Source organism: Megascapheus bottae, chromosome 12 (assembly GCF_031878675.1).
Source record: "Megascapheus bottae isolate mThoBot1 chromosome 12, mThoBot2.hap1, whole genome shotgun sequence".
Lineage (NCBI taxonomy): Eukaryota > Metazoa > Chordata > Mammalia > Rodentia > Geomyidae > Megascapheus > Megascapheus bottae.
The window spans coordinates 6,604,867-6,628,193 of NC_143520.1; the positions used below are offsets into that span (position 1 = coordinate 6,604,867).

Here is a 23,327-nt window from a genome sequence, read left to right on the forward strand (position 1 = left end):
GGGAGCACCCAAATTTGTCAAACAAACTCTCTTAGAATTACAGAACAAGATAGACTCAAATACAATCATAGTGGGAGACCTCAATACACCACTATCAACAAACAACAGGTCAATTCAACAAAAGTTAAGCAAAGACGCCATTGACTTAAATGACACCATAGCCCAGCTGGGCTTAACAGAGTCTTCCACCCAACTGTGAAACGTTTTACATTTTTCTCAGCAGCACATGGAACACACTCCAAAATTGATCATACAGAAAACCTAAGCAGATACAAGAGGACTGATATAATCCCATGCATTCTATCAGACCACAGTGGAGTCAGACTAATTCTGAACAATGCAGTCAAAGTCAAAAAACATTCAATCACTTGGAAACTGAACAACACACTTCTGAATAACTCCTGAGTAACAGATCAAATCAGAAAAGAAATTAAAAACTTCCTTAAATGTAATGACAATCAACAGACATCACAAAGGAACTTATGGGACACAGCAAAGGCAGTTCTAAGAGGCAAATTTATCGCAGTAGGAGTGCATATTAAAAAGACAGAAGAAGAGCATGTAAATAACTTAGAAAAAAACTGAAACACCTAGACGAGCAACAAAAAGTTAATTCTAAAAAAACTAGAAGGACAGAAATAACAAAAATAAAGTCAGAAATATCAGAGATTGAAATAAGATCTACTATACAAAAAATTGATAAATCAAAAAGTTGGTTCTTTGAAAGAGTCAACAAAATAGACAGACCCCTGGCAAGATTAATCAAAAAAAGGAGAGGGGAGACTCAAATAAACAAGATTAGAGACCCCACGGGAACAATCACAACTGATTTCCAAGAAATTCAGTCCATAATGAATAAGTACTACCAGGGCCTAAAGAAACAAGAAAATCTAGTAGAAATGGATGATTTTGTAAATAAATATAGGCTACCCACACTGAACAACAATGAGGTAAACAAATTGAACAAACCAATCTCTTACAATGAAATTGTGGAAGCAATCAAGGAAATGCCAACCAAAAAGAGCCCAGGTCCAGATGGTTTCATTGTGGAATACTACAAGACGTTTAAAGATGAAATAACACCTATACTCTTGAAACTCTTCCAAGAATTAGAAACAGAAGGAGCAATACCAAACTCATTTTATGAAGCTAATATTACTCTCATCCCCAAACCAGGGAAAGACCCAACAAAAAAAGAAAACTACAGACCAATCTCTCTAATAAACACAGACACAAAACTCCTCAATAAAATATTAGCCAACAGAATCCAGAAACAAATTTAAAAAATCATACACTATGATCAAGTAGGCTTCATCCCACAGATGCAAGGCTGGTTTAACATTCACAAATCAATCAATGTAATACATCACATTAATAGAGCTAAGGATAAGAATCATATGATAACTTCTCTGGACGTGGAGAAGGCTTTTGACAAAATACAACATACATTCATGTTGAAAGCACTAGAAAAAATAGGAATAAGAGGTACATTCCTTAAAATAGTGAAAGCCATATATGAAAAACCTACAGCCAGTATTATACTAAATGGTGAAAGACTGGAACCATTCACCTTAAAATCAGGAACTAGACAGGGATGCCCACTCTCTCCATTTCTCTTCAATATAGTGCTGGAACCCTAGCCAGAGCAATAAGGCAAGAAAAGGATATCAAAGGGATCCACATAGGGAAAGAAGAAATTAAACTATCCCTATCCGCAGATAACAGGATCCTCTACTTGAGTGACCCAACAAACTCCACTCCAAACTTCTAGAATTAATAAACTTTAGCAAAGTGGCAGGGTACAAAATTAACCTTCAGAAGTCAGTAGCCTTCTTATACACCAACAATACACAAACAGAAGGCCAAATCAAGAAAATGATCCCATTTGCAATAGCCCCCAAAAGAATAAAATACTTAGGAATATACTTAACCAAAGATGTAAAGAAATTATTCAATGAAAATTACAAAAGCCTAACAAAAGAAATTAAAGAGGACACTAGGAAATGGAAAGACATCCCATTCTCATGGGTAGGGAGAACCAACATAGTGAAAATGGCTATGCTGCCAAAATTGTTATACAAATTCAATGCAATCCCCATCAAAATCCCAAAGACATTCTTTACTGAAATAGAAAATATAATTCAAAAGATTCATATGGAACAAGAAAAGACCTAGAATAGCCAAAACAATTCTAGGCAAAAAGAGCAATGCTGGAGGTATTACAATACCAGACTTCAAACTCTACTATAGAGCCATAATAACAAAAACCGCTTGGTAATGGTACAAAAACAGACCAGAAGATCAGTGGAACAGAATAGAAGACCCAGAAATAGAACCACATACCTATAGTCAACTTGTATTTGACAAAGGAGCCAAAGATATACAGTGGAACAAACACAGCCTATTCAATTATTGGTGCTGGCAAAACTGGGCAGCCACATGCAGAAAACTAAAAATTGACCCTAGCCTTTCGCCATGCACAAGCATTAACTCGAAGTGGATCAAAGACTTCAACGTCAGACTGGAAACCGTGAAACTGCTACATGTTAAAGTAGGAGAGACACTGGAACGCATAGGCACAGGCAAAAGATTTCTAAACAGAATCCCACGGTCACAACAGATTGGAGAGACACTCAATAAATGGGACTACCTAAAAATAAAAGGTTTCTGTACAGATAAAAACATAGTCGCAAAAGTAGAGAGACAGCCAACCAACTTGGAAAAGATATTCACCAATAATACATCTGACAAATGCTTAATATCCAGTATCTACAGGGAACTAAGAAATTAATCCCCCCCAAACCCAACAAATCATTCACTAAATGGGCAAGGAAACTAAAGAGAGACTTATCAGAAGAAGAGATTAAAATGGCAGAAAAGCATATGAGAAAATGTTCATCATCCATGGTCATAAAGGAAATGCAAGTAAGAACAACCCTAAGATACCACCTTACCCCAACAAGAATGGCCAAGATTTTGAACTCAGACAATGACAGTTACTGGTGGGGTTGTGGAGAAAAAGGAACCCTACTACACTGCTGGTGGGAATGTAGACTAGTTCAGCCACTCTGGAAAGCAGTGTGGAGGTTTCTTAAAAAACTGAAAATAGGCCTTCCCTACGATCCCACCATACCACTTCTGGGCATCTACCCTGAACATCATAACCCAAGATATGATAAGGACATCTGCTTAGCTATGTTCATCTCTGCAATATTCACAATAGCCAGGTGATGGAAACAATCCAGATGCCCTACTGCAGATGAATGGATACAGAAAATGTGGTATATATACACAATGGAATTCTACATAGCCAACAGACAAGATAAAATAATGGCATTTGCAGGGAAGTGGATGAATCTAGAGCGAATCATGTTGAGTGAGACAAGTCAAGACCTAAGGAACAAAAGGCGCATGGTATCCTTAATATGTGGCTATTAAGTCCAAAGAGTACAAGAGTGAGGATTCAATATCTGCATACCCAATGCTATGGACATGGTAATGGAAATATAAACATAACTATACAGACATAAAAACCTATGACTATATAGATATAATATTTTATTTTCTAAAATTAATATGTTTCTATGACATGCAAACCCTTAGCCTAACTTTGATTAAGTTCTAAATACTAAGTCCCAGTGATCGTAAATAGAGATTCCCTTCTTGAACACTTGTTTGTTAAACCTGTCATTTAAAATATGATGTAAAAATCAATGTTAATAAAGAAAAAAATAATATAATGTTAAGAATTCTATATTTTGACAGGTACCCAGGACTCACATTTGTAATCCTAGCAATTGAGGAGACTAAGATCCAGAGAATCACAGTTCAAAGCCAGCCCATGGAGAAAAGTTCAAGCATCCATTTCTGAAAACTTGGGACTAGAAATAAGGTTCAAGTGATAGAACACCTGCCAAGCAAGCTGGAGACAGTCAACAAAAAAAAACTACAACCAAAAAAACTCAGTACCAGCAAAATGAAACAATAAAAACCATACAAGATTTCAGTGTTAGACCTTGTGATTCTAAGACATGTTACATATTACATCATACAAAAGAAAAAAAGGCCAATACATTAAAAAAAATTCTTCCTTTGGGAAGTTAAGCTTTACCCATTCTGTTAAATGTCTCCATGCACTTACATGCAATTTAAGAAATTATAAATTTTGTTTTTAAAAATACTGTTTGTTATTTACCATAGCAAGGATATGGAACCAACCCAGATGCCCCCCAATAGATGATTAGATCAACAAGATGTAGTATTTAAACACAATGGAATTCTATGCTGCCATGAGTCAGAAAAAGTGACATTGTCCCATTTGTAAGGAAATGGAAAGACTTGGAAAAAATCCTCTTAAGTGAAGTAAGCCAGACCCAAAGGAATATAGGCTCAATGGTTTCCCTCATTTGTAATAATTAGTACAAACCCTAGACTCTCCTAGCAGAGGATTACAATAGCTCAAAACCTAGTTACATAATGCCATATAAGATGAGGCTAAAAGAAAGGACCTCCAGGATATGGAAACAAGAGCTTTATAAAGTGTGATTGATGTTCTTAATGTACTGTTATTTCTCATCTCTATGTTGCCCTTTAGTTGTTCTCATTACAGTAGCTGAGCTTGTTATCTGGCATACTGTATGTAGGTTTATTTGTTTATTTGAAATAGGAAAGGGAAGGGGGAAAACAAGATGAGGGGAGGGGGTAAGGGAAGGAAATAGGGACAAAAACATGAGAAGGGGTATCAATGTGTGTGAAGTAATGCATCTACTATCTGGCAAACATAACTATAACCCCTCTATTAGTTACAATAAAAAAGATTAAATAAATAATAAAATAAAAAGTCAGTAGCCTTTCTATATGCCAACAATACACAAACAGGAGAAATAAAGAATATGATCCCATTTGCAATAGTGCCCAAAAGAATAAAATATTAACCAAAGCAAGGATGTAAAGGAATTATTTAATGAAAACTGTAAGAACCTAAAGAAAGAAATCAAAGAGGATACCAGGGAATTGAAAGACATCCCATGCTCATGGATAGGGAGAATCAACATTGTGAAAATGGCCATACTGCCAAAATTGATATACAATTTCAATGCAATCCCCATCAAGATCCCAAGGACTTTCTTTACTGAAATAGAAGGTGTCATCCAAAGGTTCATATGGAACAACAAAAACCTAGAATAGCCAAAGCAATTCTAGGCAAAAAGAGCAATGCATTCGGCATTACAATACCAGACTTCAAACTTTACTATAGAGCCATAATCACAAAAACAGACCACAAGATCAATGGAACGGAATAGAAGATCCAGAAATGAAAGCACATACCTATGGTCAACTTATATTTGACAAAGGAGCCAGAGATATACAGTGGAATAAACACAGCGTCTTTAATTATTGGTGCTGGGAAAAATGGGCAGTCATGCAGAAAACTAAAAATTTATCCCAGCCTGTTGCCATACATGAACATTAACTCAAGATGGAGCAAAGACCTCAATATCAGACCAGAAACTCTAAGACTGCTATATAACAGAGTAGGAGAGACACTGGAAATCATATGCACAGGCAAAACCTTCTTGAACAGAGTCCCAGGGTCACAACAGATGGGAGAGAGACTTGACAAATGGGCCTACCTAGAAATAAAAAGTTTCTGCACAGACAAAGACATATCTACTAAAGTAGAAAGACAGCCAACCAACTGGGAAAAGATATTTACCAATAATACATCAGAAAAATGCTTCCTTTCCAATATCTGCAGGGAACTCAAGAAACTAATCCCTCCAAACCCAACAAACCAATTGCTAAATGGACAAGGGTTGAACTAAAAAGAGACTTATCAGAAGAAGAGGTGAAATGGCAAAGAAACATATGAGAAAATGCTCATCATCCATGGTCATAAAGGAAATGCAAATAAAAATAACCCTGAGTTACCACCTTTACCCCAATCAGAATGGCCAATATTCTGAATTCAGACAACGACAAATGCTGGTGGGGATGTGGAGAAAGAGGAACCCTACTGCACTGCTGGTGGGAATGTGAACTAGTACTGCCACTCTGGAAGGCAGTTTGGAGGCTCCTGAAAAAACTAAAAATAGATCTTTCCTATGACCCAGCCATACCACTCCTGGGCATCTACCCTGAGCTTCATAACCCAGGGTATGATAAGGACACCTGCACAGCCATGTTCATCACTGCACTATTCACAATAGCCCAGCAATAGAAACGACCCAGATACCCCATTACAGATGAATGGATACAAAAAATGTGGTACATACCTACCATGGAATTCTACCAGACAAGATAAAATAATGGCATTCACTGGGAAGTGAATGAAACTAGAGTGAATCATGTTGAGTGAGATAAGTCAAGACCAAAGAAACAAAAGGTGCATGGTCTCCTTGATATGTGGATATTAGATTCAAACAGCACAAGAGCGATGACTCGGGTACTCAAGATGCTCAAGGAGGTATAAATATGACTATGTAGACATATGAATCTATGTATTCTATAGACATATTGATATATTTTATAGATATGTATCTATGACATACAAACTCTCAGCTGAATTTTAATTTTTTTTGTCAGTCCTGGACCTTGAACTCAGGGCCTGAGCACTGTCCTTAGGCCTTCTTAAGGCTAGTGCCACAGCAACAATTCTGGATTTTTTGCTATGTATGTGGTACCAAGGAACTGAACTCTGGTCTTCGTGCATGCAGGCAATTACTCTACCACTAATTTTGATCTTAAACATTCAATAAATTGCATATAGAGATTCCATTCTTGAATATTTGTTTCTTAAACTTGACATTTGAAATATGATGTAAAAAAATCAGTATTACATTGGAATAAAAATAACAGCAATCATACTGATTATGGTAGACATCTAAAATTTTTCATAATCCTTCTTGTAAAAGCCAAATAATTTCACCAACTGATTCATCTGGAATAAATTTATGTGATGTCCAAAAAAATCAGTGTTAATAAAATGATTTTCTTTAAAAAAAAAAAGGAGGTTCTGCTCCAGCCCAGCCCATTCCCGGAGGAACAGGGAGGCCTTTATAGAGAAGATGGAGTCTGTTCTCAAAGGAAAGAACTGCTCAGTATTTTAAGCCAGAGAGACTTATGTAAAGACCTTGCTCTCTCACTTTATGACTGTAGGTCAAGACATAAAGCCTAATTAAACCTTAGTTTTCATCTCTATAGAGATGAAAATGTACCTGCTGCATGGATGCGTCCAAATGCTGTGACATTTTTGTGAGTTAATAGCTTTAAATACATAGCCAGACTTGTATAATTCATTGAGAGCCCGCTGTAGAAGCTCTTTGTAACTCCTTTCCTTAAATGTTTCCAGAAAAAGAAGGTGGTAGGTGTATGCATTTGGCCCAAGAAGAAAATCTTCCCTTCTCTACTAGCAGAGATTCGATTAGGGTTCATACTTTTCTTTCCTCCTGTTTGAGAAAAGGCTGGGTTAAAAAAATCATGGAAGCAGATCATCCTTAGAGGAAGTACAGAGAAGTTGTTTTCAGCAGGTACACTACTACTCTCCAGAGAACACTGGTGATTTACATGATACCTAAAATATACTTTGGGCTGCAACAACTTGATAGGTTGGAGGTAAACTGCTTCTAGTTTCCATGGTATCTTACAATGCACAAGACAGCCTCTGTAATAAAGAATTATTTGTTCCAAAATGTCAGTAGTATGTTATGTTCCATAACATATCTGTTCTTCCACTTACCAAATGACTATGATCGCATCCTTTAATCTAAGTATTGTTATCCTCCATCATAAGTAACAATCATAACAAAAAAGGTGATGACAATAACACCTACCCCATGAGTAGATTAAATGATAATATATGTAAAGTTCTTAGTACAATCAGACACATAACAAGCATTCAAAGAACATTTGGCAGTACCAGTAAGAGCCTTGAAACACCCAGGAAATATTTGTGAATGGCCAGGATAATGGATTAGCTATAAAAATTTATGGAGAGTCAGATATGGTGATATATATATATAGTTAATATAAGAACTTTTTTCAGAAAGGGAATGGAATCACAATCTTCCAGAGAGGAAGAATTATTATGACGCTTGGATGAGGCCATTGTACAATGCACACATTTGAAAAATCTGGACTGTAGGGAGAAGAAAGGGCCAAATGCCAGATTTGCATTTACATCTTGGCTTTATTCATCCTCATGTCATCTTTCCAAGACCTTAATCTTAATAGAAGCTATAGTTTCAATGTTTTCTTTCTCATGGTAGCATGTTTAATGTAAGAACTCTGCTCCCTATTTTCAGTGATATGTATAGTAATATTTATCAAAATGCAAATGCACCTATCAATAACAATTCTGTAGTCTGACAATCAGATAAATTTCAGATCTACAAAATGGCTATGTCCAGGTTATCCATCATAGCATTATTTGAAATAACCACATATAAACCCTACATTTCCATTAAAAGCAGGATCTGGCCAGACCAATTATAACAGCAGTGAAATACCATGTAGCTACTACTTGCATACTGATAAATGTTTCTTGAAAAATATACAAAAACCATTGGCATCTGTGGCCTCTAGGAAGAAACCCTATGGGTGGACAGGGAAGATTGTGCAAGGCACCCTTTTATATCCCTTGAACTGTGAGAATGTGTCACTTATTCAAAATGTAAATAAATTATTGATGAATATAGGTCTTGGTCACATGAGAATTTAACAATAGTTTGTGTATGGAACCAGGAAGTGAAGTCCCTCAGCCAGCCAGAAGACAAATTGCCCTAATGGAGTAAATTTCCCAGGTCCAGGGAACTGGAAGGGAGTTGGAGCCTCAGAGACACCAATTAGATTGCCCACTCTGAAGATGCTATGCATCCCAAGTTGGGTTTTAAATTTGCATCCACCTTATACAAGCCTTATACAAACTATACCTAGAGCCTTATACATCTCAAAAAGAATGTAGTTTAAAGGGCAAGTACCCCAAGGATTATAAACATTAGGTTGACACTATAGCAATGTAGACTGCTGCTAAAAATGAGGAGCAATTTTCTAAATCAGAACAGTCAAAGAGTAAATGGACCACAGAAATAATGTGCATACTGACTCTAGATGTATTTAAACAGTGGCTGAATGGTCACACTAGGAGATGCCACAGAGGAGAGCCAGGCATCCCGTGCCTGTACAGCCGTGGCACACACATGGAGAGTGACAGCTGGGCACTCTTTTTCTCATTCCCTTCTGCTAAGTGAAGAGCAAGTCACTATCAGAGAAGCCATCCGGTGTCACTGGCTATCAGAGCCTGGCTGATGAGAAGCTTTCAGAAATGCCCACAGTTTTGTATATGCTGGAAGCCATCCTCTAGTTGATAGCATTTTACAAGTAGTCATCATAAACTTTGTGGTTTTGTTTGCAGATAATCTGTTGCTTTACTAATGTCCCAGTAGTTCCATGTTTTCTCAGCCAGCACCAATTAGTAATTCCTCCAGGATTTTTGCCACCTTTTCCTAAACAGCACCTGTCCAGAGAAAAGCAGCATTCTGGTGTGCAATTCTGTTCTACAATAAGACAACAAAGAGGGAAATTCTGGGAAAGATGTAATCCCTTCTGCCCTCAGTATTTTATTCAACAGCAAATAAGGAAGAAAAAGAACAAAGAACAAGGATAAAAGAGGAGAAAGCCGTTTGGGACTAAGCCAAATAAACCTAAAAGTAGTTTAAGGAATAAATTGGTGAAGTAATTTGAATCATGGGCAGGTGCTGTGAATGTAATTTAGTAAATGCTCAGGAACCTGCCAAAGAAGAGAAAAATGTGTTACTTTTGAGATCATTTCCCAGCAGCTTCATAAAAGAAAACTGATTACAGAAATTGAATAAGTAAAACAGAGCCAGAAATATTGTAATCAAATGAGTTTTTAATTACATTTCAAGCAGAAAAAAATTCCAATTTGTGCTCCTGGAATTAAAAAAAAATAAGTTCTAGAGAAATGCTTTTGTAACAGGAAAATAACATAAACACTAATTTCCATAGGAATTATAGTAGTCAGTTTAATTAAAAGGCTTGATCAGAGTAAAGAGGAGCTGGTGCCAAACCATACTAAATAAAATCATGGCAGTCTGTTCTCCCTCACACTGTTGTTTAAATGAAAGCAAAGGAATCAGGCATCTGCATTTTCTTCATGAAAATAAAGAAGGTTTTGATCACTGCCTGAGTTGTTATAGTACCTTGTGTGTCATCATATGAATCAACTGGTACATATACCTGATTTAAAAATAGATGCTTTTGAGGGAAATGGGGACAAAAACATGAGAAGGGGTATCAATGTGTGTGAAGTAATGCACCTTCTATCTGGCGAATATAATTATAACTCTCCTATTAATTACAATAAAAATACTTTAAAAATAGATGCTTTTGCTTAATGACATAAACAGTAGAGTGGTCATCACTGAAACAGAGAAAGGGTATTCTCTGTTTATTGGACTTCAGCCCAGGATGAAATCTCACTATTTGGGGGGAGAGCTGATTATTTTCTGGGTTTTTACCCCTTCAGCTTACATCTAGTTATATATTAGCGCCCTCTCTCTGCCTCTCTCTCTTTCTGTCTCTCTGTCTCTCTGTCTCTCTCTGTCTCTCTCTCTGTCTCTCTCTCTGTCTGTCTCTCTGTCTGTCTCTCTGTCTGTCTCTCTGTCTCTCTCTGTCTGTCTGTCTCTCTCTCTCTCTCTCTCTCTCTCTCTCTCTCTCTCTCTCTCTCTCTCTCTCTCTCTCTCTCTCTCTCTCTCTCTCTCTCTCTCTCTCTCTCTCTGTGTCTCTCTATCCCCCCCTCCCTCCCTGGAAAGGAGGACTGGCTGTTTAAGGGGCTGGGTCAGACTTTCTGATAAGAGATTTGGTTTAAAGACATGAGAAAGGGTATCAATGTTTGTGAAGTAATGCACCTTCTATCTGGTGAATATAATGTAACCCTTCTATTAATTACAATTAAAATTATATGAAAAAAAGAGATTTGGTTTCTTCCTGGGTGGAGGATATTTTGCTCTCCTGCATAATGAACTGCTCTTCCTGCCAGAGGACTTTGCTTTTGACCACTTCCTAAACGCAGAGAATACCTAGGGAAAGCTTTACAGAAAGTATGGTGAAATTACCAGGCTTTAATTCTGTCTTCACATTTTGTCTTCTTTGTGATGAATGGACAAACATGCAAGCTATCCACATGGAACCAAGGTTGTAATCGGTGGCTCTAAAATAATAGAAGTCAATTCACCCAAGGCTTGCAGTGGGGTATCATTCCACAGTCCCCAAACAAACGCATAAGTATACATTACAAAGCTTTGTGTACAAAAGAGAAATTTAAACTCATCAGATTTTAAGGGAATTTGGGCAAAGCAGACTGGTTGGCAGGGTCTGAGAGAAAACTATATAACTCCCTCTATGGGGAGTAGACTATAATCTTGGTGACAGGCCGAGTGAATACATTACTTCCCTGTCTTCCTGTAGAAGGAGAAATGTGGGGTTTTGCATTGGAAATAATATGAACTGGAATCAAATGGCCAAATAAACTCCAGAAGGAAATCAGAAGCCCAAGTAAATAAGACCTGGAAATCGTGAAGAGGAGTTGAAAGGTTACTCAGGGTATGAAATCAATGTGAAGCCAAACTTCGTGGGATAGGAGGAGCCCAAAGTGACATGAAGATTATACTAAAGGAAAATGTCAGAATTGTGAGCATCCTACACGTGTCCAGGATAATGGGTGATAATACTAATGAATCAAAAGAAGGAAGAAAGCAAAGACAGAGATGAAGCAGTGGGAAGAAAGGAAGTTGCTTGTGCCAAACAGCCCCCCAAATTAAAGAAAATAAGAAGGATACTCAGTGTCCTCAAAATGTCATCTTCCTTGATATCACATCTTATGAATCAAAACATTATTAACCAATTTGAAGAATTATTGATAAGGGTTAAAGCCATACATTTTGAAGCCATATATTTTCCTTCCTTTTTCTTCTTTTTTGAATTTTTAAGAGCTATTCTCATATTGCATCCTCATAGTTTTTTCTGTATACTCATTATGTATGGCAAACTGGTGCCTTTCCTTGACTTTTAACTTAAGAAAAAAAATAGAATCCTCCATATCTTCCAAAACAAATAATAAGATTACAAAAAGAACTCATAACTTTCTGGGTGGATCCTTATTTCCTCCTAGAGTAGGAGGTCTAAAGATCATGTGTGAGGAACCATGGAAGGAACATAACCTTCACTTGCAAAAGGTAAGGCCAATGTGATGAATGCAGTGCGTCATATTGCAACTGGCTAGTAGTCTAAGACATACTAGATGCCCATAAGCAGAAGCTCTGCCATATTAGGATGGAACACCATGTTTTTGTACTTATTGAGACCCTGGAGATGGAAAATAGGCCCAAGAAATAATGAATATTTAAAAATCCAAAGGTTCTCCTTTCATGAACTGCTATTATAAAAGTGCCACCATTTGATATATTCTAGATGTAAATATAACTTAGCCATTTAAAAAAACATAGGAAGGATCACACTCAATACAGAACCTAAATGTTAGAATTATCTCTTGAGTTAAAAATTATAAAATATTGTTCTTTCCTTTTTTCTTTAAGCTAATTGTTTCTGTATTGCCTAAAATCAACACATTTTTCAAGTAATATTCAAAATCACTAGAAAAGAAAGAACATAATCATCTTTAAAATAACAAGAAATTCCACTTTCCTATTTTAACAGGACAAAGACTACATTTATTGGATTAAACATTATCCAAATAGTATTTCCCTTTATCACTGGGATACTCAGAAAACAAACAGGATCCTTTGTTGTTTATATTTTATACAAGTGACATTACCTACATTTATTATATATATTTATTCACACATAGATTTTAATAGATACCTTTGCTAATCATATGTTATTGGCTAGATATGTTTGAAACCTTTCATACTGAAAAGTAAAATATTTAAAATACAGAAAATGTGGGAACATACATGAGAAATCAAATGCTTATTTAGCATGTGCAAGATTTGGGGTGGAATACCCAAAACAGGACCAAGGAAAGAAGGAAGGAGAAGGAAAGGAGGGACAGAAGGAGGAGAGAGAAGGAAGAAATATTGTCAATCACCTAAAAGACTAAAAAAACAAATAAAGGAACTTATAAACATTTTAAATTCACACTTTAAAAAAATGATGAGAGAGTACAATGAAATTTCCCTGCTGAGCTATGTAAACTCTGTGTCCCTCTAGCTTGTAAGGTATTTACTTATTTACATTTAGCCTGCATTTGCTGAATCTGTTCTACTCTCAAATCAGGGACAATAACCTGTGGGCCTCCCTAGCACCTTCATTCCTGCATAGACTCCGTTGATGAAGTTGCAGAATAACTCTTCTATATTAAGCTCAAATGAGCCATCACATTGCCAGGCCTCTCATTGGACTACCAAGAGTTATCTGGAGTTTAAGCCATAGGCTTTAAACTATTTGACAGTAAGAAAATTATTTTGCTTACCAAAAACAATGATACAAAAGAAAATACTCACATGGACCTGGGTCAAGGACCCTGAAATTTGCCCTTGTCTGGTGACATCCCACATTTCTTCTTCTCTCATTTCTCCCACTCTGTGGCTGTGAAATGGCATAGGAGCCTCTGGGACTGCCTCCCCCACTGGAGCTATACACAACCTGTTTCCTGTACAGGCTCTGTTAATACAACAAATGTTAAGTGCATGTTTACCTTGGGTATTTAGCTCAGGTTTACCAAAATACTCACATTTTTCATTTCTCACAATCAGTTTTCACTGTGAAAATCCTATCTGCCAATGGCTTGAGTTCCTCTCTCCACAACAGTTTCTCATTTTGTTTCAGGCGCTGGTCAAAGTCAACGTGAAACTGAAGCCCATGCTGGATTCAGTGGCTGCGAACCGAAGAAAGTGGGAAGAGTTACACCAAAAAAGACAGCTCATCTCTGCTGCTGCCCACACGCCTGCTAGCCTCCTGGTGGCCAGGGAGGACAAAAAGTAAACCTTGGTCCTCCTAGAGACACTGCAGCCTCAAGGGACAGCTTCAACTATGACACATCATCCTTCTGGGCTTGTTTTTGTTTTTTTATTTTCTTAGTTCCTGTAAGCCTAAGGATATCCAGGATTGCTGGGAAGCATGCTTGGGCCTGCCTTGATGTGTGGATAGTATCACGGAGAGGGATAGATGGACAAAGGGCCTCAGGTGTCTCTGAACCCACACCAGCTCTGGAAAAAGACTGGCTTGAATGCACAGACCTCAGACAGCCAGCTCCACTCACAACATTCCAGGTCATTAGTGCTGCTTCTTCTTGTACATGGCATTTTTGTTGTTACAAGCCAAACATGCCTGTCTTTGCCACCTCCCCTAGAGTGTCCTTGTATGCCAGACTGTCCCAAGAATCCAGATGTCTATTTTGCAGAGGTATTCTTTTGTCCATCCTATAGCTTCTTTTTTTATTTACTTATTTTTAAATTTTACACTTTTCTCCCTCAGGAGTTTTTTTATTATTGTATTTTATTGTTGGTATAAGGAATAGAAAAGTTACAGTTACATTCTTCAGGTAATATGTACATTACTTCTTGAACCCTGGTACCCCTTCTCATATTTTTGTCCCCTTTTCCCCCTCCACCCCTCCTGACCATCCTATAGCTTCTTGAGTGAACCAAAGCTTTACAGAATCACCTATCTGAAAGCTAAACTTAATATTCCTATAAACAGCAATCCCCAGTTTTTCCCTTATAAGAATATAGCAGGAATATAGTAAATGTAATTGTCTGGTTGTTTTTTATACAAGACTTGCAATTCTATGCTGAGATTGCAGTCCTTATTTTAAGAATTTGATAATCCACCCTTCATTGTAGACCAAGCTCTTTTTCAGGGAAAAGTAAGTTATTTAATTAAGGTAAAGATGAAATGACATTTGTATCAGACTATTCCAGAAATGACATACGATCATCAAGGAACTATCCTGAGCAAAATTTCCCAGGACCAACAGGGTTATGCAGAACACTGACTAGCTTGAGTCTTTCTCATGATGGCTTTTGGTATTGAGTTGAAAGTAACTGCCAGTAGTGATTTACAGGCAAACACGGGCATCCTCAATATTGTATTTTTCCTTAAGTTTAAGAAATAATGCCTAGAAAGTAAAAAGATATTTCTCTGGACAAAAAAAAACCAAGTTTATAATAAACTGAAAGCTGCTTTGCTGCTCATTTTGCCAGAGAGATTGAAGACATAGTGTGTTTTTTCCCCAAAGAGCATGTAAGTAAAAGCTGGACTACAATCCCTAGCTTTGATGCTACTGACTAGATGACTGTGACAAGTCACTGAACTCTCAGCCTGTTTCCTCATTTGCCAAATTGGAGAAATATTTAGAATCTCTGATGAAATTAATCTTTCAAGGAATCCCCAAAATCCATGACATTTAAAAGCTAAAGTCGTCTGCTTGAAGCAGGGTTAAGGGGCTTTGAGCCCCTTCAAATCTTCATCTGTTGAATTATGTATTTTATACCCCACAAAGAAACTCTGGGAAATCAAAAATCCCTAGATGGGATAAAAACTGAGATTCATTCCAGAAAACATTGTTATTGTTATTTTTACTAATCAGTATTGGTTATTATCTTTATTACTCAAATTATAAAGAAAGAGGCCAAAGTCTACAAGGAATATCCTTTTCCTGGCACAGAGAAGACATCTGAGAAATGTTTGAAAAAGGAATGAGAGAAATTAAGACAGAAGTGGGACAGGCAGTTGTAGAAAAGAAGTAATCTTTGTTATGGCAAGAAATATAAAGACAAAAGAAATATAAAAGTAAAAAAGAAAATATAAACTAACGTTTAAAAAAGAGAAAAGGAAGAAGAAACCTATAAGAAGTCCAATACAGGAAAGATGGGGGCTGAGGCGCTTGTTAAGAGACCTGCAAAGGAAAAGTGAAAGTCAATCCAAACAAAGAAAGATGGAGCTTCCAAACCACCATTCCCACCACCACCCAAAAATGAGAGTTCAGAATCCTATCATCAGTTGAGAAGGAAAGAGAGGGAACTGAGCAGGGAAAAGGTTGACAAAGGAGAAAAGAAAGGAGAGCCTAAAAAAATAATATTTCTAGATACCCTAAAGCTGTCTGTGCAGGGAAGACTGAAGACACTTGGGGAGAAAATGAGTGCAGAAAAAATTGCCTCTGCAGAGCAGGTAAGAGGAGGTTGTTCAGATTTATGGATTTTATTAAGCCAGTTTTCTGAATCACTCTGCTATAAAGGAAAATAGCTTCTGAAGGACTGCTCTCCTCCTTCAGGTAAGGAACAAAGGATGGGTGGAGCTAAAAACAGCCATTGGTCTGTGAGATCATCATGTGTCCGCTGCTCAGAAACACTGCAGGTGTTTCTGGGTATTATGCCACATCATGTTTATATCACAAATGGGAATTGAAAAATCAGTCCATGTGAGGCAGCAATGAGCTCACATCTGTTATCCTCCCCGACAATAAATAAATAGCCTGACAAATGGATGCCAGTCCATCTACGGCAAAATTTTAAAACATGTGCTTTATGATAAAATTGGGCCCAGGGTCTGTCAGAGACTGCAGGCAGCTGCAAGCACTGTAGCTGTCCTGAATGTTGATGCTGCATATAGCTAAAGGGAACATAATTTATAGCACAAACCCTACAGATTCCACTAAGGTTGAGGTTTCCTCTCATTTTCTTGCCTTTTTATTGGCTTCACTGCATGGTTGCCAATAGCAACCTCCACTGGTGGCAAGGGGAGTTCAACACCATTGCAATCTGCCATACAGTAGAGCCCTGACAATGTCAACCATCAATCAAGTGGCTGTTCGTAATTGCCTCCATCTATTTCTCCTGTCTTGAGATATCTTTCTATGGGGGGTGAGGAGGTATCAAGATGTAGAAACTGCTGACTAATGCCAGGGTCTTGGCTCCATGACCACAAAGCAATGGAAAAGAGGGTGGCAACCTCTTGACACCAATAACCTTGAGGCTGACCTCCTGAGAGTTTAAAATATTTTTAATCCCTGTGTAAGATAATTTACAACTTCCCAGGAATGTGAGGTGTGTGCTAGCATCCCTATTTTCTGCTTTTCTATCATAGAGAAAGAGAAAATTTCCCAATCCTTCTTATTAGTGTTTATTTCCTATCACAGGAAAGCATTAGAAATATGAAACATCTTATAAAACTTCTACCTAACCAGACTACATTTGCTTCCTCAAACTTCTTGGCATTTATGGCTGAAATGATTTCATCCTGCTTTTTCTATGAGTTGTGGGGTTTTTTTCAGACCTGATGATTATTCATATTATTCAGTATGTAAACAACACATGCACAACTTAATGCAGCCAGAAATCCTAGCACATAAAGACAGTGCAGCATACTGTGAAAATGTCAGCAAGTGCACAGTAAACCAGGGTTCTATCCTAGCTGGCCACTGTATGGACCTGTCATCTTGGGACTTAACAAGTCTCAGATGTTCGTCTGTTAAATAAAAGCACTGACTTTTTTTCAGTTTCCACATGAAAGGACCCAGCTCTTTGCTTTTAAAAATTCTTTCTGATAATTTTCTTATTATTCCCAAAGAAAACGGAAACAAACCTAGAGAGGTCATTTTCTCCCTAAAGTTGAAATTTATAGCATATAAATATATTAATACACTTTTTAAATATGTACATATAATTATTCACTCTGAATAATTTTAGATTATCTTATATCACAGTATCTCATAAATAGTATTCCATTTACAGGCTAAATTTAGAAAGTGAGTCAAGAAAAATTAATGCTGAATGTGTTTTCATTGTTTCTTAAATGTTAGCTATCTATGTTATTATTATATTTACAAATATGTTAGGATAAAGCTCAGTTTAAAACTTTTTATTAGTGAAATGCTACTATTACATTAACGTTATTGGAATTAAGTTGCTTTTTCATACTTTGGAGCAGATATGGTGGTATACACCTATAGTCCTAGCTACAGGGGTTGGGTAAAGAGGCAGGTTAAAGGTTTTTCATCTCAGGCAAAGTTAGTACAAGACTCAACCTGAAAATAAACTAAAAACAAATTAAGGACTCATGATGTGGTTCATATGGTAGCGTGCTTGCCTGGCAAGTGTAAAGCCCTGAGTTCAATCCCTGGTACCACAAAAGAAGCAAGGAAGGGAGAGAGGGAGGAAAAGAAGAAGGAAGGAAGGAAGGAAGGAAGGAAGGAAGGAAGGAAGGAAGGAAGGAAGGAAGGAAGGAAGGAAGGAAGGAAGGAAGAAAGGAAGGAAGGAAGGAAGGAAAAAAAGAAGGAAGGAAGGAGTCATATTTTATCCACTTACTTTAGGTCAATAAACAGAGTCAACTCAATTTTCTTTGTGGATCAATTATTTTAAAATCATTTCTCCCAGAAATTACAGGAAGGCACAAAAATCTATCATTCCCAATAACAATGTGAAACAATTTTCTTCAATCAGGATAGAAATTTAAACATATTTGGAAAAAAGATTTAGTATAAAGAAAAAAGCTTTGTTTCAGGGGGGAAAAAAAACACGAAAGGAATTCACTAAAGCAACTAAACAAAGCCTAATTTGGAATCTTGAAGTCTCTGGCAGTGCCACTGGGGTGAAGTTTCATTATGCATTTTTACATAACACGCTGAAATTGTTATTTTACCATATGTTGTAAAAATCTCCCCAAAGTCAAATGTATCTGGTGAAGTCTGGTCACAAGAAGACCAAAATTCTATAAACTTCTTAAGTGAGCAATAATGGAATAAAGCACATAGATGGCAGAAATAAAAGGAGATAGGTCTGAAGTTTTTGTGATAAGCATTTAGACTTAGTGAAGTACAGTGTTGTGATTACATTGTATATATCACTGTCTTTTTCTCTGGCTAACAATTTTGCATCATACATCTTTTAAAATTTAATTTTGAATGTCTTGCATATTTGCTAATCTCTTAGAAAAGCTAAATATAAGTTGTTTATCTGGTCATTTATCTACCCCAATGTTACTGATTATATACACTGGCTCAAAAATAAGTTCATTTTATTAAGTAAATGAACTATTTGCTGTGAAAAATACATTATTTGAGACCATCATTTATCTGTGTTCATTTTATATGTATATAACTGTGTATTGCAATCTTAATTTTTATTCTGCTTTAGATTTGAATTGTGTTTAGATCATTTTAAACAAAACAGCGTAATGTGGAATCAGGGGGCTAGGTTTTGCTGAGTCTCATTCCCTTGGGGGGAATATTGCTTTTGCTATTTTATTTTGATGTATAATAATCTAAAGAGGATCCCCTGCTGACTTTCTTTCTAATTATTATTGGTTCACACAAAAGAAAGAAAATTTGTCTTCAGTTGAGTTGTTTGAAGCCATTCCTTTTGTGTAGATTTCCCAGGCTGATGTTTCCTTCCCAGAACACTATACTAAACACTGCTTGGCTCTTCCAACTAAAGTACGGTTTTAAAACAGACTGCTTTAAGACCTAAAAGTCTTTGTTTTTAATAAAATGCTTAATGTTTAGCTAAAGCTCTGGAATAGTCATTCTTTCTTTTGAGAAGGCTGAAAGGAGGAAGCATACCGTTTAGATTTTGACTGTTAGTTTAGCCCATTAAGCCTGTTGTGATGTGATGTTTGCCTGCGTGACAGGATACAGCCACAGTAATTTTTAAATGACAAAAGGTTCTTCAAATCATTGAAGGTTTTCTGGAGGTAAGAGAGGCTGCAGCCAAATGCCGAGTTCCTGTGTCACTTGCACAGTGTTCAAATTTGCATGGGCAATTACACAGGGGGATCACATCAATGCAGAGCCGCCAGCGACAATGACGCTATACAATTACACAATGGCTTCGGTGCTTAAACTTTAAAATTCTTACACCATTGTGCCTGTTCTATTAGAACAAACTGCAGCAAATGATCCAAAGCCAATTCAAATGACTGGAGAGGAGGTATTGAGGGACAGAGGGAAGAGGTACAGTGTGGCCCACTACTGGCCGACAGGAGGAATCACCAGTGCTGCAACTGCAGGCTTATTTGTGCTATGCACTCTGCAGTTTTAAAGTCAGGTTGACAATAAGAAGCACAGAAGGGCTGTGAGGATTAATGAGGGAAATTAGGCAAAGTGGGCCTGGAACTGGAAGTACCGCATGAACACAGGGACTGAGGATAGGTCTTTGTTTGGATGGCTGGTTGATTATTTTAAAATTCCAATATCCACTGTTTTGCCTTCGCTCCTACTCTATGTTATAAACCATAATGCTTTTGTGCTCTACTTGATTAATTCAGACAATAGTATTATAAATCCAAAATATAAGCTACTTGATCTAAAGCAAAGCATATTCAAGAACGAAAATTTTTTGAAATATTAATAAAAGCCAAACTGCCAATGAGAGGCGACGTCCCAATAAGGTTGTCTCACCATCCAAGCATAAATGTCCCCAATGTTTGTCTAGTATACCATCTTTCCAAAAGTCCTGAAAGACTGAACAGATGCTGCTAAAAATCAGTGGGCTACATTGTGGTTTGGAAATTTCATTCCTGCTTTTCCTATTTACAGTGGGAGATCAGGTTTGGGATATGTGTGCAGTGTAACTGCTCTCATACTGGCCACCCCAAAGAAACTGATCCTGAATCAAAGGGAACAGAAGTAACAACTGGAAAATGGTTTTTGCAGCACAACTTCCTTTTATTGAGGATGATGCTGGCCCACAGATGTGGTTAGAATATTAATGAATTAACAATGTTTGCCTATAGGAGGTATTCACATTTCCAGTATACATAAGACAATATGCCTTCCAATGAGGTGCAAGAGAGAAGGCTAAATATATTACATACGCAAATAGATCATAGTATCACATTATGTTGTATTTTGGCAGGCAGAATATAGCATGATCAAAATCAAATATCTTGCTCTTAGCTTCTGTGAGTTTTGTCTAAATGTAACTCTCTAACATGGTATACATGCCTTTCTCTTACACCAAAATCCACCCTGAATTTCACACCACTTTTTTTCAATCACTAATTTCTTTCTATAAATCTCTAAATGCACTTTATTACAACCACCAAATACCTGTCTACACTTTCTTCTTGTAGGATACTATTGCAAAAAAATATCTTTTGTATTTTATAATTTTTCTACCTAGTTTATCAGTTTCCAGAATTTCTTTTTTTAAACTTTTCTACATCTATTTTATTTTCTCTGCTTTTTCATTGTTATATAACTTAATAGCCATTTATGGGTTGTTGTACATTAAATATAACAACTTAGTAAATGGTTACAAGGTACAAGTTTCTAAAACATTTTAAGGTACATTTTTCAATTATCTAGAAATTTTAAACTTCACATTCTTCTCATCTATGCATGAGATTTTTAACAGCTATACTGCCTTTCCAATCTCTATCATGATCTTTCGTTTCTCAACTCTCTGAAACATAGCTATACAAATCTCTTTAAGTTTCTTTATTATTGTATTTTTATTGTGATTGATAGAAGGGTTACATTATATTCACCAGATAGAAGGTGCATAACGTCACAAACATTGATACCCTTTCTTATGACATGGTCCCCATTTCCCTCCCACCTTCCTCCCACTCATCTTGATTTTCCCCCTTCCCTATCCAATTTCAAATAACCAATTAAGCACATATAAAATATATCAGATAACAAGGTGAAATATTGTAACAATATGAGATAACCAAGGGATGGCAAAAAAGATGAGCGATAACATAGTACATTAAGGACAACAATCATTCATTATATGGCTTTTGTTTCCTTATCCTGGAGGTCCTTACATTTAGTGTCATACTATTTGGCCTTATGTCTCTAGATTTTGTTCTATTGTAAATCTCTGCTAGGAGAGCCCAAGGTTTTTACTGATTATGACAAATGAGGGAGACTACTGGGCCTATGTTCCTTTGAGTCTGGCTTACTTCACTTAATATGATTTTTTCTAAGTTTTTCCATTTCCTTACAAATGGGGCAATGTCATTCTTTCTGACAGTAGCATAGAATTCCATTGTGTATAAATACCACATCTTGTTGATCCACTCATCAACTGAGGGACATCTGGGTTGGTTCCATATATTTGCTATGGTAAATAGTGCTGCAATGAACATCGTTCATTTAGTCTGTCCTTGTTTGTGGACGATTGGGTACATGCCAAGTAGTGGAATTGCTGGGTCATAAGGGAGTTCTATGTTTAGTCTTTTGAGGAACTGCTTTCCATAGTGGTTGAATGAGTTTGCACTCCCACCAACAGTGTAGTAGTGATCCCTCCTGGCCACATCCCCACCAGCATCTGTTGTTATTAGTTTTCCTGATCCTGGCCATTCTAACTGGAGTGAGGTGGAATCTTAGAGTTGTTTTGATTTGCATTTCTTTAATGACCAGAGATGTTGAGCATTTCTTCATGTGTCTATAGGCCATTTTTATTTCTTCTTCAGAGAAGACTCTCTTTAAGTCTTTGGCCCATTTCTTAATGGGAGTTTCCAGAATTTCTATCTTTAGTTAAAAGTCCTCTTTTTGTCTGTGTTTCCAGCAGATCAGGTGATCAAGTTACCTCAGTAGTACTTGGTAAATTAGCACTAATGAAATTGAGATCATTTATGAATTTTTTATTATTCAATAAATTTTAATACTGTGGGAGAAAATGTCCTCTTTTTACTCTCCTCAAGAAGGAGGGGGAAGAGGGAACGAGGAGGAGGAGGAGGAGGAGGAGGAGGATGAGAAGGAGGAGGAGGAGAAGGAGGAAGAGGAGGAATCTATTCCCCAACTACCTATCAGACTAAATAAAAGGGAGCCTCTCACAGCAGCAGTGATGGTTATGCCAATTTCACAGTGTGACTGGTGCACTTATTTCATTTTGAAAATGACCCTAGCCTCCATCTGTCTAAGCTGAATTTTCTGCTGAAGACTCTAGAGCAGCATCCCATGAAATAAGAAAGAAGAGAGAGAACCGGGAGTTTGGCCTAGTGGTAGAGTGCTTGCCTAGCATGCACAAAGACCCGGGTTCGATTCCTCAGTACCACATACTAGAAAAAAGCTGAAAGTGGTGCTGAGGCTCAAGTGGTAGAGCTCTAGCTTTGAGAAAGTCCAGAGACAGTGTTGAGGCCCTGAATTCAAGCCCCATGACTGGCAAAAAAAAAAAAAACACACACAAAGAAAGAAGACAGTCCTTTCTTGCCCACCTCACCTGCTATGCTCACAGAAGCCCAAAGATTCCTATAGGAATAAAAGAAATTTGCAGAATAGTAGATAGTCCTTTTATTGTGTATTTTTTAAAAAATCATTTGGAACTGAATGTTTCCATGCA

At 37.0% G+C, this 23,327-nt stretch overlaps 1 protein-coding gene across 1 annotated transcript in view; it reads left to right on the forward strand.

Annotated features, from left to right (window-relative positions):
* Pde11a (phosphodiesterase 11A) overlaps nucleotides 1-14,022 on the forward strand; it is a 350,018-nt gene extending 335,996 nt beyond the window's left edge. Inside the window, exon 20 of the mRNA XM_090342568.1 lies at nucleotides 13,867-14,022. Coding sequence (XP_090198694.1) covers nucleotides 13,867-14,022 — 156 coding nt within the window. The remainder of the gene's footprint in view (nucleotides 1-13,866) is intronic.
* The last annotated feature ends 9,305 nt before the right edge of the window (nucleotides 14,023-23,327 follow it).